Source organism: Sciurus carolinensis, chromosome 18, assembly GCF_902686445.1.
Source record: "Sciurus carolinensis chromosome 18, mSciCar1.2, whole genome shotgun sequence".
Taxonomy (NCBI): domain Eukaryota; kingdom Metazoa; phylum Chordata; class Mammalia; order Rodentia; family Sciuridae; genus Sciurus; species Sciurus carolinensis.
The window spans coordinates 1189305-1207677 of record NC_062230.1 but is presented as its reverse complement, the minus strand read 5'-3'; the positions used below and the strand labels follow the sequence as shown (position 1 = coordinate 1207677).

The following is an 18373-nucleotide window of genomic DNA, read 5'->3' as shown; positions in this document are numbered from 1 at the left end:
CACCAACTCCCAAGTTCCTGCAGAGAGCCAGCAGCTCATAATTTTGGGACTAGCACCAAGCGATAAATAGTCGTTTTTTGCAGAATCCCATTCGATTTTGTTTTACGCCTGACAGTGTGAGCTAGAATTCAGCAAGGAAAGAGCATTAGAACAGATTCAATCAGGGGGACAAGCCTGGTGCCTGGGAGGGCCACCCCACAGTGACACAGAGAGCAGCCTTGACCCTGGTCTCCTCGAAGACTGGGGCCAACAGTGGCTCGTGACAGCGACACTGGGCTGAGAGAGCCAGTGACGGAGTCGGTACCCCTGCTGGCAGAGTCTCCACCACAGCCCCCAAGACCCTGCCTCCGGGTACTTCACCAGCAGGACGGGCGGGACCGGTCCACCAGCAGGACACTGCAGAAATGACGGAACTCAGCTTCCAAAGTCGGGTCATGAGAGTTGCCACAGCTTCGGCTTCAGGGCAGGCTGCCAGGCCAGGGGGACGGGCAGGTGGCACGTGCAGAGGTCCACCCAGGGCGCTGAAGCCTCTGTCAAGGGCGGGCACCACCCTGCCAGCCAGGCCAGTGAGCCAGCTCCAAGAGCTTCCTCCAGGACCAGGCAAGCCTTCCAGCGGCCACAGCCCCACCTGCGCCTGGACAGCACCTCACGAGAGTCCCTGAGCCACGCTGCCTTCCGGTTCCCGGCCCACAGACACCAGGCGGCACGGCGGCCGTTACTGCTGTCTTCCGCCCCCGGATTTGGGTGTACTGTATTATCATGCACCCATAAGTCACAAATGTACCCTCCAGGTAAGCCACACAGCTCTGTTTCCATGGTAACCTGCCTGGTGGAAGCCACGCGGAGCCTCTCCGCAGGATGGGCCCCTCTGGGATCCCAGCACCTCCTCGTCAGCGACCCTGCCGGGGCACCACGGGCACAGAGCTGACCTCCAGCTCCTCTGCCCGCTCCCCGTATCTGCAAGCACTGCGGTGAAGTGGGCGCAAGGGGCAGACGCCTACATGCACGCACAGCTTCCACCTAAACCCGGAAAACCACTCAAGCGCCAGGCGTGTGAGCTTCTCCGGGGAAGGACTAGGTGCTTGGATATTTGACAAACTGCTTTCCTATCTCTGAACGGGCAGGCGGCAGGGAGGCAGGGAGGCAGGGAGGCTGCGTACTGAGAACCCCGAGCCCTGCTGCTCTTGCTCGCTACCTCGTGGAGTCCTGAGCTGGGTGGGCATAGTGGGAGAGGAGACCGGCCAGTTCTGTGCTGGCCAACCCTCGATGCCATGCTTCGGGATGGAGTTGCCCTCCTCTGCTCCTTCCCACACCCCACCTTACCACCCTGGGCCAGGAAACAGACACGCTGAGGGTTCCTGGGCATGACAATATGTCCGAGGTATGCCGGAGGCAGTCAACAAGTGGGAGGGAAAGGCCTGTCCCAGCGGCCCATGGAGGCCCTGGAAGAAGTGAGGCTGGGGTAGGGGCAGGTTAGGTCTCAGCTCTCCCTCTTGGGTGGGGCAGGAAGAGCACTCCGCGCTCCAGGGCCTGGAGCGTCCTTTAGGTCAGCGTGGGCCCTGGTGGGGGCCACAGCGGAAGGTTCTCAGGCGAGTGCCCAGAGGGGGAGTCGGGAAGTGGACCTGTGTGGGCTGGGACAGCCCTGGTCCTCCACCGTCCTCTGTGCTCACCTCCCGTTCTGTCTGTCCTCCCCACTGTCAAGGCCCGGTGGGGGCTAGGGAGCAGAGACACACTCTCATCACACAGGGTGGGGTCCCCGAGCTTCCTGGCCCCCACAGGACCCCAACGTTGGTCTGAGGTGGTGTAGCCAAGTGTGCAGTGGCAGGCAGTCCAGGCCCGGTCTTGCTCCGGCTGCCTCAGGGTGGCCTCCGGGACCCTGCCCGTCTCTCTGCTATCCTCGGCCCTGCTGCGGCCCTTGGAGTGTCCATCTGCCTGAATCCCAACCTGGGTTTCCAGCCGCGGCTCCTGCGGACGTTCCAGACCCGAGGTCTTCCCTCGCCCCCCACTCAGCAGGCCCAATTTGAGATTCGCCTCAGGACGACCCGCCTGTGGCCCAGCTTCTGTCTGGAACAGCGGCTAGGAGTTTTGTGGAAAGTCTCCCCTGCTCCCTCCTCAGGTCATTCTGCCCATGGGCCCCAAGCCACGCTCCCCACCTGACTGCATCCCCTTTTGATGGCTCACGGGGCAGGCCTGGAGTTGCAGCCGCCATCACCCACACTTTCCGCCACCTGGCAAGCGGGGTTCCCAAGAGCTCCCTGGTGCCTCAAGGTCCAAAGCAAATGCCACCAGTTTTCAAAGCCTTGTCTGCACCCGGGCACCCAGGACGCCTCCTTCCGGAACTTCTGTTCCTTCCAGTGGAAATAACTCCACTGAGACCCCTGTGGGCCAAGGGCCAGCGTGAGGGCTGTGACCATGAAGTCCTGGCCTCCAGGACGTCAGTCTGGCGACCACCACACCACTCGCTATTTCCTGTTCCCTCTCTTAACTGCATGTCTTCCACCAAACCCTTACATCGCCTGGACTTGGTCTTAAATGCTTTTTGTAAAACCCACAAATGACCGAGAGGAACTCAGGGTTTATGACAAGTTCCTGTTCAGTACTTGTTGGTTAAGTGCCAGTTGAGTGTCAGAATACAAGAGAGACGTGTCACCTGGGACCCTTACTCGGTCACAGAAACGGCCCAGGTGAAGGGGAAAAGCCAAGTCGAGAAGCTGAGGAAACCACACTGTGTTTGAATGGTGTTCTACGTGCCTAGCCAGTAATTCAACTTGGCAATTTATGTGACTCAAATTCTTAAAATAACGATTAATAAACCGTTCCCCAAATTTCACAAAATAATATTCACATTTCGAAATCAGAGAGCTAAGGTAAAAATTATTTAGTAGAACTCTGTTAGAACCGTAGACCTGAGGCGTCTCCTAGAAGATTTTACGAGACAGAAATAAGAGCAAAGGAAGAAGCGTCGGCAACAAATATTAGATCAAACTGTTATGTCCTGCTCAGAGTGAGAGTGTCCACGGGACCCAAATGCACAAGGCCACCACGCCGGTCTCTCATCAAGGATCTCCTGCAACCAGGGTCAAGGACAGAACTGGGTCGGATACCAGGGCAACTTTTTCAGTGTCTCCTGGGAAAAGACTTGTGACTCAGAAGTGGAGGCATCTCCTTTCTCCCCAAGGCAAAGGTCTTGCTGTTAAGGGGAGATGCTTCACTCCTCCGAACCCCATTTGAGGGGCATTCCAATTCCTCGTTCGAGGACGCAGCGACCTTAACTGAGGCACGAGAGCTCCCGTGCAGAACAGGAGCCAAGAACTCAGAGTGAAGTCAGTCCCAGACACGCTTCTGTCAAATTTATCCTTAAAAACACACTCTTACCTGCCAGAAAATGCTGTCTATTGTGTTTCCAAGAAAACCATCGCGACCTTCTGAAGACACCAGTTTGGGCCCAAGAATTGTCATGAATTCATCAAAATCCACCTGGCCGTCCCCTGAAAGGAAAAGATGTAAGTGTTAGTGGAAAAGTCGCTGACCTCGACCTCGGCACCCGACACAGCGAGCCTCTCCATCTTCTCCTCGGCACGACCTCAGGAAGTGAAGGAGAGCCGCGAGCTGGGCTGAGAATCGTCCACGCCCTGGAAACACCCCACGTTCCAAGAGACTCCACTGCCAGAGGTGAGGCAGAACATCATGGCGGAAGGGCCCAGCAGGGAAAAGCTGTGATCAGAAAGCAGAGACGGAGAGATGACAGAGAGACAGAGAGACAGAGAGAGACAGAGAGAAGGGAACAACACAGGAAGATGCCCCCTTCCGGGACCCACCCCAGTGACCCATTTCCTGCAGCCACGCCCCACCCACCGAGGTACCACACAGAAAGCCATTCACATCAGGATGGGCTAATTAGTCACGGCCCTCACGATCCAGTCATTTCATATTCCTGAATTAATACAGGAGCTTTCTGGGGACACCTCGTATCCAAACCATAAGAGCATCTTTGCCAACACTAGGAGCCACCCCAGCATCATGCTCCAGCACCCTACCTCTTCTGTGCCCTTTTGTTCCCCTTGGGTGCCCTCCCCCATCTGTCCACCTGAGGAGTGCCATCTGTTCTCTAGGATGGAGCTGACATGTCACATTCTCATTCATTTTGTCCTGACCCTTCCTGGTCTTTAGGCAGAGTTGGTCAAACGTTCTTCTGTGTCTCCTACGTGCACTTTATATCCCATCCACTGAACTCCATGCCTGCCTCCCACCTGGTCTGGGAGTTCTGCAAGGTCGGGGACCAGGTCTGAAGTGTCTTTGTGTATTCGACACCGTAATCAGCACTCGGATGTACTTGTGGAATGAAGGAAGATGTCTCTTGCTGGGTTTTCCTTTTGCAGTTGAGCGTCTGTTGGGTCCTTCATGGTACCCCTCATACTACCCAGTAAGTGGACTTAGCCAACTTTAGAGACAAAGCTGCACCTCCAGGGCACTGTTGGAGGCTGGGTGAGTCCCCAATGTGGCATTCTGCCACCTTGGAACCAGTCGAGAGGGCGTCTCCTCCAGGAGACCATCACAACCTTACCTTGGCCAGCAAAGACAGCCTGGGCGCCTGCACACGAGTTTGCCAAAATGCAGGCACATCAGCCCATCCACTCTCAGAGCATGTCTGCCTTCAAAGAACAGTCATGCAAAACCTACTTCCAAAATCCAGGCAGATGTCATCACCAAGATGTCAATAATTCAGAACAAACAGCCCAGAAACAGATCCCAGGGTGGATATAACTCTGGAGAGGATTAGGGAGGCGTGCCGAGTGAGCGGGAAAGGAAAGATCAAGCCACCAAATGGGGCGGGACAGTCGATGAACTATGGAGAGGAAATCAATCTCTCCCTCACCACTCGGCAGGGGACAGGGATCGTGAATTTCACCCTCACTGGTAAGCATCAGAGCAAATTTGAGCAGCCACAAGCTGCTGTCTCGCTATTCAGATGAGCAAATTCTTACTAAGAGGAACACCACTGGGTGTCTACAGAGGCACGCAGGGAGGGCTGTGTGCATTGCTGGCTGCCCCCTCCGGAGAGCAACAGGCAGTCCTATCCAGAGGCTGCAAAGTGCTGCTTCCTTTGAATCTAATAACCGCTTTTTAAGAAAAAAGTGAAGATTACCTTGAATGTAGATCAGGACATTCGCCCAGAGATTCATCCAGTATTTATGAACATGAAAAATGAAAGGTGAAGAACGGCCCCGTGTTCCCAGTATTCAATACCTTCAGGGTATCCAGGTGACTCCAAGTCTCAGGCCGGCAGTCACATATGGACACTGGACACCTGCTCACCCCAAGTCACCTCCATAAGGCACAGCGTGGGTTGGATGGCCAAAGGTCTCAGACCAGAGTATGCCCACTCAGTAGAGAAGGTAGCATGCTCAGTGGCGCAAAAATGGAGCCTCGGGGGACAAATATTCTTCAATATTACAATGTCTTGTGACCAGAGCACACCAACAGATATACGGCGTCTCTGTGCTGTTGGCTTTTCATGTGAGTAGGGCGCCCAGGGAGACACGCGGCTTAAAAGCTCTGTGGTTGACCAGCAGGCAGAGGAGCAGGAGGGACTGGATCCCCACACACGCTGTGGCTCTGCTCTGGGCTGGCACGTTGGTCTGGTAGCAGTGGGCATCGTCCCGACCCTCACCATGTTGAGTCCGGCAGTTATGAAGGCTTAAAGCTCAAGGACGTGAAGACCTCGTGGAGTCGTCATAAAAGGTGGGTCACTCGAGCTACGGCCGTGGTGATGGACACCCTTCTCTCTCATGAGGGAGCCAAAGAGAGGATGGTCCACAGGACACGGCAGAACCCACACCCCTCCGCGCCAGGAACACACAGCTGTCTTTGAACAGACCACCTTCCAGGTAGGAGGAGAGAGACCACCCACCTCTAGAATCCACCCCCCAGGGCAAGGGAGCAGAGTGTGGATTTGGGCATCTCAAGGGTCCAGGTGGACTGTGGTCCCGGGCAGTGCTCACAGGTGGCACACTAGGCTGAGGGCACCAAGGGGCAGAGTCATCAAGGAGGAACGGAGCTTCTGAAATACATCTCCACCTCAGGTACCATCTACGGTCCTTGGCCAGACAGCAAGCCCTGGGGAGGGAGCACAGGAGCCCGTGGGCACCAAACTGGCACCAGGATGTGGGGACTCGGCAGACGAGGGGACTTGGCGGGCAAAGCGCCATCACGTAAGGACAGCCGCGAGCTACTGTGGAGAGGACATCTGGAATCCTAGAGTTTTTTAATGGGTCAAAATATTACTTGACCCATTGATATTGTGATTTATAATAAGACATTTATTATTATGTTGCTTGTATAATTTGTATGATATGCTTGGTCTTCCTTCCCATTTCCTGGCACACGGCTCAGAAAGCCCTTCTAATTTCCTAAGTGTCCGGGTGCCAGGAACATTGCGTGTTCTAATGTTTGATGTTCGGCTCCAGTTTGTGACACGGGTTCTGGATCTCTTGAAGTCCTGAATGAGAGGAGCGTCTGTTCTAACGAGGCAGGTCCTGGTGGGCTCCTAGACGGGAGCTGAGAGCAAATCAACCCGGAAGCGTGGAGCTCTCGGCCCCATGTGCGTCCTTGGGGAGGGCCAAAGAGCTGGACACTGAGTTGACACTGAACACGCCTCTTTGCTGAAGCCTCGCTTGAGCAGGGATGCAGATCCCGGGGTGGGGAGCACAGGGAGGTGCTCCCCCACCCTTCCCCAGGCTCTCTTCCCTCTGGCGTTCCTGAGCTGCATCCTTTTACAATGAGCCGATAACAGTGAGTAAATGCTGTCCTGAGCTGTGTGCGCTGTTCCAGCAGAGGACCAGGCCCGAGGACGGGCTGTGGGCACTTTTGATGTGTGGCCAGAAGCACTGATGGCCACCTGGGCTTCCACCTGGCATCTTGGAGGACTAAGCACTGAGCCTGGGAATCTACCACTGAGTCCAGGAAGACAGCAGCTGACCTGAACCTGGGTGCGGGACATCCAGTTACTGTCTGCAGGGAAGCGGGTTTGCTGGTGAGGGAGGAGCCCATCTCGGGCGACAGCAGCATGGGGCAAGTCTCTCCCTTCTGCTCTGGTAGGACACAGCGGCTCATCCCGCCCCACGGCTGGAGGACGCCAGGCACCTGCAGCTCTGCCTCCTGCCTGAGGACGCAGCACATGTTCTGCATAGGCCTCGGAGGAAGAAGGCGCCTCCTTCCAACACGGCTCAGCGTCAGCCCAAATGCGATACACGGCTCCTGTTTGGATTTAGACTGAGGAAGAGGCCTCTCCACTGATCCGAGTTCAGTGGACCAGGAGGGCTGGCCACGTCCCAAAAGCTGTCCCACATCCAGGCCCCACGTCCCCAGTCCCACACTAGTCCCAGGGGTACTGAGAGAGACGAAATCTTAGAGGCAGGTTTAGCACTAAATCTCTTCTACTAAAAACCATTCCCGGGCAGGAGCCAGGCCTGGTCAGTACCAAGATGATAATCATATCTAACATGTAGCTCTCATGCCGTGCATTATTTAAGACACTTCAACATCTAGTCCTCTCTTGGTGTCCACAGGCACTGATTCCAGGACCCGCAGGGACACCAACATCTGCAGATGTCAAGTTCCTTATGTAAAATGGCACCATATCTGCACACAGCCAATGCACTTAAAATCTCTAGAGTACTTAAACTGTAATGCAGACACTAGGCAAGTAGTTGCTACACTGTATCGTACAATCCAGACAAACACTAGGCAAGCAGTTGTTACACTGTATTGTACAATGTAGACCCTGGGCAAGCAGTTGCTACACTGTTTTGTACAATGCAGACGCTGGGCAAGCAGTTGCTACACTGTTTTGTACAATGCAGACGCTGGACAAGCAGTTGCTACACTGTTTTGTACAATGCAGACGCTGGGCAAGCAGTTGCTACACTGTTTTGTACAATGCAGACGCTGGGCAAGCAGTTGCTACACTGTATTACACAATGCAGATGCTGGGTTGCTACACTGTATTATATAATGCAGACCCTGGGCAAGCAGTTGCTACACTGTATTACACAATGCAGATGCTGGGTTGCTACACTGTATTGTATAATGCAGACCCTGGGCAAGCAGTTGCTACACTGTATTGGTTAAGGAATAAGAACAAGGAAAGGCTGCACATGCTCAGCACAGGTACGGTATTTTTCTTGAGTGGTGTTGATCTGTGGTTTGTTGAATCTGAGGACAGAGGACGGGCTATGCTACTTCACGGAGTCTTCCAGCAGCCCGCTCTGCAGAGCAGATGCTGCACAGAGGGCAAGGAGCCTGTAGAAGCTCACCTGGGAGCAGGGCCGGGATTCCAACCCCGCAGTCCTGGGCCTTTGCTGCCCTCCTGGAAGCCAGTCTCTGGAGGGTCCTTTCTGGGCTCTCTCCCCTGCCCCTGGCATTCCTGAGCACGGGAGCTCAGTGGGTGGGTGCCTGGTGTGCAGGTCGCCCTGAAATCCAAATTGCTCTCTCTGGTCAGCCTCCAGAGGTCTTGCTTAGTGCTTTAAAAGAGTAATATTAAGGGACAGGCCATGTCGACTTGACCCTTGCTGAGGGCCAGATGTGGGGCTCGGGGCTTTCTGAGAGTGATCTAGTTTTAATTCTACCACAACACTCTGAGTAGGTTCTCTCCTGCCATATTTTGCAAATAAAACTCAGTAAGAAGAGGTGAAACGTGCCTACGGCCATGTGGTTGGCATGCAGCAGGGCAGGGGTTCCGCTCAGAACCCCACCACCCACGGATACTGTTCCCTCCAAGGCAGAGACCCAGCACGTACTGTGCTGTGGATTCACACCTCTTCAAAGTTTGAGAGTCATGATGTGTTTCCTGTCTGGGAAGTGAGGAGGAATTTAATGGGAAATTGGGCCTTCAGGAATTGTAAGGCAAATGACAACTGCCTACAAGCCACAGGCTCCCCTAGGCCACTCTGCCTAGGGTCAGGGTCTCAGCCTTCTCCACAGACGGTCAATTCCCAGAGGTGCCAGGTCTGTCACAGAGAGCCCACCACACAACTGAATCTCTCCCAAGAAGAAAGAACTGGTCTAACAAGCCAGGCCTGCAAGCCCAGCGGGTCACAGCAAACCACCCTCGCTACGTCACGTGCTCCTGAAGACAGTGCTCGGGCCTCTCTCAGCCCTGCTCCCTCTCAAGGGCTGCAGAGGAGTCTTGATTGCAAAAAAAAAAAAAAAAAAAAAAAAAAAAAAAAGAAAGAAAGAAAGAAAGAAAAACAAAAAACAAACAAAAAAACTACTCAGTTAAATTTTTTCACGCATCTTGAACAAGAGGATAACCGCAGAAAGCGTGGAGCTCGCTCCCGCCAAGCCTCCTTCCTGCCCCGGCTTGCGAATATCATGATCCACTTAGCAAGAAGTACAGGAAGCTGGCCTGCTAGGACTGCGTCTCCTGCTCCCCACTGCTGTGTGAGTCACAGCGATGAACTTCAACTAGGGCAGGAAGCGGCAGGAGGGCCGGACTGCACGGCGCTCATTAAGTCCAAACAGCTGAACCTCCAGCAAGGAGGCAAAATCACCCTAAAAACCACTGCAAACTACAAGGAAGGAAAAGAACACACGGAGAAAGAGGGTGGACGTGGGAGGGGAACGGGGAGAGGGCAGGGAGACTCCATTCCAGTCACTAAGCCCAGCTACACCTGCAAAGGGCCAGGTGTGCAGGTGATGCACCTGGGGCAACAGATGCAGAAGGCAGGCTCAGCGGCCTTCCCAGACAGAGCCAGGACGGACCTGGAGCTGAGCTTAGGCAGGTGGGGAGCCAAGGAGGCTCCCACCGTCATTCTCCTCAGGGTTCTGCAGTCAGTCTTCAAAGGAGGGAAGGACACCACCAAGCTGAGAGGGACAAGATCAGCCCAGAGTAAGGGGAGGACCCCAGGAAGGACAGCGAGGGCCTGGAGCAGGACCTGGGATTCCTGGGGAAGAGCGGAGGAGACAGGCCCAGCTTGTCCGCCATGCGGGCCGTGCCAAGTGCCCAGGCTTAGTGCCCTGCGTGGCCACACCTGGTGACATTGCGCAGGCTGGATGGGAAGGGCGGAGCTGTCCCAGGAAGGGCGGTGGTGGGTCAGCAGGAATGGGAGGCCAGGGTAGAGGAGGGGAGTGGAGAGCCTGCCCAGGGGCAGGAGCTGCCAGGGAACTGACCCACCTGGCCCTGGCGACTGAGTGTGGGGCAGGAAGGAAGGAGGAGGGTGATGGTGGCCTTGAGTCTGGGGCCTTGTGAAGGCCCTGGAGCTGACGGGGAGCCAGGGAGAGCCCAGGAGGCTTATTCAGGAAGTGCTGGGGGTGAGCTGCTGGTGGAACAGGGGCAGGGAGCACCCAGCAGTTCAACGTGGGGTCAGAAGTCTCCCCTCCGTGGAAAGGTGTGGAAGCCTCCGAGGTGGGGAGCTGTGCAGTGTGCCGTGACCTGGGTGAAAGCACGCCGAGGATGTGCATTCATGTTCTTGAATAAATACTTTAGTCAAAATATGTGCAACTGTGTCCTCCCCAAAACCAACGACAGCTGTTTACCCCTGGGGGGTGTCTGGGCAGGGAGGGCAAAGGGCTGGGGGCAGGTCTTCTCACAAGAATTGTTTTCTTCTTCTAAATTGTGATGAGACTTCTAGAACATGAAATTGGCCAGCTGGACCATTCCAAGGTCCAATTCAGCAGTCTCAGAGACCTTCACAAACGCTGCCCAACGGTGGCCACCAAGGTCTCAGGACCACTCTGCTGCCGCAAAACCGTCCACACTGCAACAGCAGCGCCTCCTCCCCTCCCCCCAGCCCGCCTCCACCTCTGCACCCATGAGTGGGACTGCTCCCCATGCCTCCCACGGAGGGCATCTTGCTGCTTTCATCCTCGTGATTGGCTGGTTTCACGTCACACTCCATCTTCAGGGTCCACACTGGAGTCTAGAGATGTCAAGTGTCACACGGGAGCTATGAATAATAAAGCTGCACCCTACTGGGATCCACGCCACAAGAGAACATTCCGGCTGCTCTACAAGGGTAGCTCTCTGAGATGACAGAGATGCCAGTTTTCCCTGCTTATGGTGACCTTTTTACTACCTATCTGCATCCCATGATGTCATGTGTACAGCTTGATATACGAAAAATAATTATTTTTAAAAATTAAATATATGAAATACAAGGTGAAACAGATACTTAAAGAATGTCTCTCCTTCCTGGGGCCAAAGGAAAGTCTGTGGTATGTGCATACCCCCCATTGGCTCATGTATTTACCCAACCGTGGGCTCAACCCACCCTCAGGTCCTGCCTCAACCCACCCTCAGATCCTGCCTCAACCCACCCTCAGATCCTACCACAACCCACCCTCCGGTCCTGCCACAACCCACCCTCCAATCCTGCCTCAACCCACCCTCAGATCCTGCCACAACCCACCCTCTGATCCTGTCCCGGGAAGTCGCAAGCCCCCATGGCCTGGAGCTCTGAGAATCTGATCAGGCAGATTCCGCCAGGGTAATGTTGTCTTGCTGGACAGACAGTTACCTGGAACTTCCCACTCTGCCTTATTCCCAGGATCCCCCAAAGATACTTACATATAGATTTTTATATATAATATATTTTATATATATTGGAGTATATTTTTCATTTTGGAACCATATCATATTACCTATTTAAAAACTAAATATATTTGAAAGCTGAAACAATGAATGTGGTTTCCTGTGCCTCTCTGGGTGACTCCTTGAGACAGAGGACAGGGGACAAAGGGCAGGACGGGGAGCAGGCTCAGGGACAGCTGGCATTATGGGTGAGCTTGGCTCCAGGGGATGCAGTTGCTCCCTCTCTCATAGCTCCCTGTTCAAGCTGCCCGTCCCTGGTCTTCCCTGGTGTGGAGCATGGTGCTGCTCAGAAGCTGAACCTCTGAGCTCCCTCCCTCCATGGGGGCAACACTAACCCTCTCGGCAATCCTCCACCCAGAGGAGGCTTCTACCTGGCCTCATGCCTCACTGAGAAGCCCACAGCAGCCCCTCCGCCTGGCTGCAGCCCTCCAGCCCACACCTGCTAGGAACTCCAGCAGGCACCACTAGCTCAGCCTGAAGGTGCTCCCTGCCCTGGAAGATGGGAGAAGACCCAAGCCCACCAGCAGCTCTCCATCGCTAACGTGCTGTGCACCAAGAGCTGGCCCCTGTGCTGGGAGATCAGTTCTTGTTTTTGGTGGAGGAGGGCAGGTACCAGGGATTAAACTCAGACACACTCAACCACTGAGCCACATCCCCAGCCCTTTCTGTATTTCATTTAGAGACAGGTCTCGCTGAGTTGCTTAGTGCCTTGCCATTGCTGAGGCTGGCTTTGAACTTGTAGTCCTCCTGCCTCAGCCTCCCGAGACGCTGGGATTAGGTGTGTGCCACGCACTGGCTGGAGAGAAGTCCCGTAAGGAGGCAGCTGAGGGTGACAGGTGACTGAGGCCAGAGGGCAGGTCTTAATCCAATAGGACCCACACCCTCAGGAGAAGCAGAGGACACGCAGGAGCAGAAGTCCTGTGGGACGCAGGAGAAGGCTGTCATCCATCGAGGAGCAGGGCCTTCCTGCTGACCCCCAACACCCATGAGAAGCTGTGTGTTCACTGTTGAGGCCACCCAGGCCATGCAACCTTGGCGACAGTCAGCCCGAACCAACCAAAACCCGAAGGTAGGGAAGAGCAGTGGCTAGTGCTCCGCCAGCAGGAGCCCAGCACGCAGTCCTGGGGCTTGGGAGGAAAGGCCTGTCTCTACTGTGCTGTTTGTGAGCCTCAGGGTGAGAACCATGACAAGAGTACAGCTTGGTGTCCTCTTATGCTGTGTGTCCAAGGCAGGAGCGGAACAGCGGGAAGGAAGAGGAGAACCGGAAGACCAAGCAGACCTTCCATAACGGGCGGTCACTGTTCTCTGTGACGTTCAGTGCTACTTCAGGCCAAGTGGGCTGAAGGGACATTGCATGGCTGAGTCCTGGGGGTGGGGAGGGAGAAGGTGGCAAAACCACATCGCCGTCCAGAGTTCACACGAGGGGCTCAGGAGCAGCCCCTGGCTGGAAGGGGGCAGCAGGCGTCCAGTGGGTCATGCACAGGAGGAACCCCAGACCCACCAGCATGCCCAGGGCTCAGCGAGGGACTCTTCAGGCCTTGGCACACAGCAGCACTCTCAGTTAGACTCTGCCACAGAGAAGGGATGCAGAACACAGCTGTGCAAGGGCTCCACAGTCAAAGTCCAGAGACAAGGCCAGCTTCCAGAATCCCCTCCAGGGCCATGGGCAGGACAGGGGATGCTTAGATCTCCCCTCCATGAACAGTGGGCATGTGTGAAATGCTGCCTGCAGGAATCCCATCAGGGAATGACTTGTGGTTTTAACTGGGGGCTGGCCATGTAGGTACCCTCTGCCTGGCTTGTGCTAAAACTCAGTACCCCCCAAAGCAAAGCAGGTGCTTCGCATCAACTGTACGGCTTGCACAAACCATCCAGCACAATGGACCCTCCTGTTAGTTCTGGAAATGGCAGGAAGCCTTCGCAAATCCACCTTCCCAGACTCCAACCAAGAACCAAGCTTGCAGGTGGACCTTCCTAAGGACAGCCTGCAATGTGACTCTTCTCTGCACCCAGATCCTGTCACTGGTTCAAGGCCACGTAAATCTATCAAAATCAACGTCTCCACCCAGGACAGAATGCACAGCTTCTGGTGGTTCAGAGTCCCTAGCACAGACTTTGCATCTGCTTACGACATGAGTTGCGTCCTTGGGTCTGAGACACTTCCCTCCGCACAACACCAGGCTCTGCTGTTCTCCTGGAAGAACTAGCAGTCTTGGCATCGCCGGCTCCTGCCTGTGGAATCTTACCTCCTGGTCCCACGGCTGCCCCCTCTCCCCACCCACCTCCAAGGAGAGGAGCTCAGCCACAGAGTCGGCTCTCAGGAGATGGCACACGTCATGCTCAGAGACGAAACCGTTCTCCGGAAGTGCTTCTCAGCCCTGCGGCAGGTACAGCCAGGGCCCGTGTCCTCAGAGGAAGCCTAGCTGTCTCACCTCCGTCCCCAGGGTGGAACCTGAGCAAGGCAGGACTGAGAGAGCACTGTGCCTCTCCTTCCGACTGCCCTACGCTCCCCTCCCCTCGAGGATCCACGTGGAGGGGGACCGTCGAGGCAAGCCGAGCCCCTTGACGGTCTTAATGTGTCAAAGCCCGGCTGCTCCAGCAGTGGCAAGCTGCCTTCCCACCTTCACAGAGTGGCCTTGCTTAAAAGGGTCGTGCTAGGAGGCATCTGGACACGGAGGAAGCCGCACAGAACGACCTGACTTCGGGATTAGGAAGGACGGAGATGACTTCCGTGTGCTCAGCTCCCCACAGGGTGTCATGAACCTAGAAACAGACGAGGAGAGCCACGGTCTACCTGGATGAACCCGCGGGACACGGACTAAGGCAGCTCAAGGAAAGAGGCCGAGGAGGTAAGGCTGCGGGTCCTCCCAGGTTGCACCCTTGCACACCTGCCAGGGCCGCACGAGGCGCTGCACTCTGTCCACCCACGCCAGAGACCCCCATCTGCACCCCCCGTTCCTCGCTGTGGGCCAAGTTTTCTAGGAAGTCCAGCGCTTCCGTCCCGCAGGGCACCCCTCCCCTGCCTTCCCCGTCCTCACATTCGCGTGCTGCACAGGCGAAGTCTGGCATCAACCAGTAATGAGCCAAGGCCAACGCAGGGACCTCCAGTCTCCAGGTTAGCAAATGCAAACCAGGGGAAAAGCAGGGCTGAGCACAGGAGAGAACTCCGCCCGAGCACCTGAATAAAAAGCCAGCTCCAAACCTCGATTCGCCACCAGGGAGAAGAAAGCCCAGTCACTCCTGTTGGTGGGAGGCACGTGGGTGAATCTTGTCCTCTGCAGAGTTCTGACATGCTGCAGGGAAAACAGTACACCTGTTCCGGTTGATCCCTTACAATTTGTATTTTGGGGTGTGTGTTACAAAGGCCACGACCTGGTGGTGGTCTTTTTATGCTAAAGAAGTTGCACAAAGGAGCAGCTTGTGGGGCTCGGCAGAACTGCAGCCCGCTGGGAGCTGGAGAAGCCAAACCTGCGCTCGGGTCTCGGCCTGCAGATGGGCCTGCTCAGCATGGCCCTCGGCTCCCTCAGCTCTGTGCGGAGCACAGGAGCCACCTCGGGAGAAGGGTCCACACACCAAGGCTCACAGAAGTAACTGAAGCCCCAGAGAACTGGGACTACAGAGGAAGGAAGAAATGCACAATAAGGAAGGTGACCAAGGACAAAACCGGGAACACAGCTTCACAGGAAGGAAAAGGCAGGTGTCTGAGGACACCCAGGGACCACCACCAGACACTCAGAGCCGAGAGGCTGAGGAGACAAGACCTGCCACCAGCCCACCAGGTGACCAGCGTGAGCAGGAGCCACCACTCACTGGGCGAGCTGCAGGCCAGGCCCAGGGCATCAGGGCTAGCCTGACCTCTGCTGCTGCCATTAGGCTGAAGCACTTCCCAGGATGAGAATTTAAGCAACACCATTGCAAATACTAAATCATCAGTCATATGCTGAGTGCTGTGGCAGACACACTACACTCTAGAGTACTCACGAAGCATTCATAAATACAGGATTATACGACAGATCACACACACACACAAAATTAACTCATTTGCCAAAGCTGAAATTAATAGGTCTCAGTTTCCTACAGAAACTCAAAGAAACCAGTACCTTGTAGTGCACTGAAGCAGAGACTCCTCCATGGCTCCAAAACCAGAGCCACACTCCTGGAGAAGGCAAGCGTAAGATAATAAACTTAAAGAAAATGACAGCGAGAACATGACATATCTCAACTATGTAGGAATTAAGTGATCCAAGTCATCCTCTGGGATAAATCCCAAAAGTACTATAAATAATTTCATTATCTCAACAGATTCTTTCCTTTAAAAGGAAAAAAAAACACTCAAATAAAAATTTAGAGAAGGTAGGCATTAAGGTAACGCAGGTAATGGCTTAGGATGAGCAGCAAGAGTTAATGGACAGATGGACAAACAGGCAGAGAATGTAGAAATCACCATGAAATGCACAGAAGACTGGCAACCCCAGTCCAGAAAGATCCAAATGAAATCACAGTGTGAAAAGTCATGCAGCAATAGGTATGAGAGATGGAAATTATGAAATCCTTGGTAAAACCGAAGGTACGTGCCCTTTTAACCATTTTGTGAAACTAGGGACTTATTGGTAAAAGATAATTATCAGTATTGATTCAAGGAAAGGTAGAAAGCAGTAGAATTAAAAACTGGAAAAAATTTTTTTAAATGTTCACAGAGTTTCTCAAACCAGGAAAAACCGCACAAGGCTTTTTCATGTTGTTGAGAAATACACCCCCCTGTTAAATTGAGTGTTCCAGGAGCAAGAAAAACAGGAAGATCAACATGATTCTGATTCTAAAATTCACAAAAAGAAAACAGTTGACGCATCTCATGTGCAAAAATTCTAAAGCTATGGCTGGAAAATCTAATTTAAAATATATTAAAAGCAGAGTCTATCAGGGTCAAGGATAGATTAATGCACGACCCGAGTCCAATTTAATATTAGAAAATTAAGATAACAAATCAAATCAATGGATACAATTAAAAATGTGGCGATCTCTCTCTCTCTCCATGTGGCAAAGGATCTGGGTAAAATACAAGATTCCTAAAGGACTTTTTTAAAATCAGGAAAAGTATAATCCTTCCCTGGCAGGTCACAGCCGGGGACAGCACCCATTGAAATATGCACTTTCTTCAATGTTGTGGCTTGAAATACAAGTAAGGAAAAGGAACATGGGTGGCAGAAACAAGAAGATCACCATCCAGGGGACACACGGTCGATCATCTGGAGAAAGGAAAGCCCCCAAGTGCAAGCCTAAGGGACCTGGGGACTGTGGCAAGGGTGGGACTCGGCTGACGCTTGAAAAATCAACAGTTTACTTTTGTGGTTACCGAAACATTTAGAATACTGAATAGACAAGAGTAAGGGGCTGTGGGCAACCAGGGGAGCTCTGACCGCTGTCCCTGCCAGCTCTGGGCAGGTCCCCTCCAGGTGCACAGGACCCTGACAGCCTGGAGACCCTTGCTGTGGCGGGTGACTTCCTGCTCCTCGGAGGGGGGCCCAGGAAGAGCAAGGGGCTGCTTCAGCCTCAGCAGGGTGTGCACACTTACCGCAGGCCAGCCCCAGGTGGGGACCCAGGCTGCTGTCCACCTGTCCCCCTGCCTTGGCCCTGAAGCCCTCTGGCCTGGCAGAGGAGGAGGAAGGAAGGAAAGGACACTCCCTGGGATGCAGAGGTTACCACCAAACTCGGCCTCTGGAGCGCTGGCCTCCCACCACCTGGGAGAAGACCCAGCCAGGAACTCAGCAGGAGCGAGAGGACAAGGAAAGCATGTGCCCTGGAACAAGGCAGGCGGAGTGCTGGGAACGGCAGCGGGGCTCCCGTGCCCAGTGCAGTCCTGGAGAGGGGTCTGCAAGAGCCGGGGCACCGCCAGCAGCAGGAGCCACCACCCAGGACAAGGGAGCAGAGAGGGAGATGGGAGGAAGCGGCAGAGCTGGCATCTGGACCCTAGATCTGCCTGCGAGGGACGGGGCAGATGACATTTATCCTGGCGGCTGACATTTCTCAGGCACTTTCTACCTGCCTGGCGCCACACCTAGAGTTATGGGAATAACAGCCTCATGCCCCAGAGAGCCCGGCAGGTGCAGACCAGGAGGGACCTGGTTTCCTTCTTTGCTCTGGCCAAGCCAGGGCCAAGGGCAAATGGCAGAGATCTGACTCCAGCGTCTTGATTTCAACCACAAGTGGTCATTTGCTGTCGTGCTTAAACAAGCAGAAGGGAAAATTTTCAAGTAAAGAAAATTATTCTAATTCATAGATGCAAAGAAGCAACAAAATAAACAGGAATAAGTTAAAACTTGGTATTTAAGATCCATACAAAGAAACCCACATGACTTAAGTGAGACATTTAAGAGGATTTAAAAAAAAAAAAACCCCTTCTATTGTAAAGATGGTGATTTTTCCCAAATTAATTGATATGTCCAATGCAATTCAAAAACAAAAGCCATTATGGAATTTTTGAAGATTCCTCATGATTTTTAAGGTCATTTGGAAGAACTCAGAGGCACGAAACCTTTAAAAATGACCAAGAACAGTGATGCTATATTCAACAATAAAATGTATTACAAAACTACAATAATGAAAAAAATATGGATATAAGATCAGATAGAAGCTGGCACAGAACAGTTTAGAAAATGAGCCCCAGGAAATAATGATAATAAACAGAAATAACTGAATGGAAAAAAAAATAAACCTCATTTGACAAATGATGCTGGAAAGATAGGTCAAGAATTTAGGAATAAAAAATCAATTTTGCTTCTCATT

At 53.7% G+C, this 18373-nt stretch overlaps 1 protein-coding gene across 7 annotated transcripts in view; it reads right to left on the bottom strand.

Annotated features, from left to right (window-relative positions):
- The window catches only part of Caln1 (calneuron 1), a 396206-nt gene that overhangs the window by 138138 nt on the left and 239695 nt on the right, over positions 1–18373 (bottom strand). For all 7 annotated transcript variants that reach the window (XM_047533188.1, XM_047533184.1, XM_047533186.1 and 4 more), the window contains exon 4: positions 3376–3488. In XM_047533188.1, the coding sequence (XP_047389144.1) occupies positions 3376–3488 (113 nt within the window). The remainder of the gene's footprint in view (positions 1–3375; positions 3489–18373) is intronic.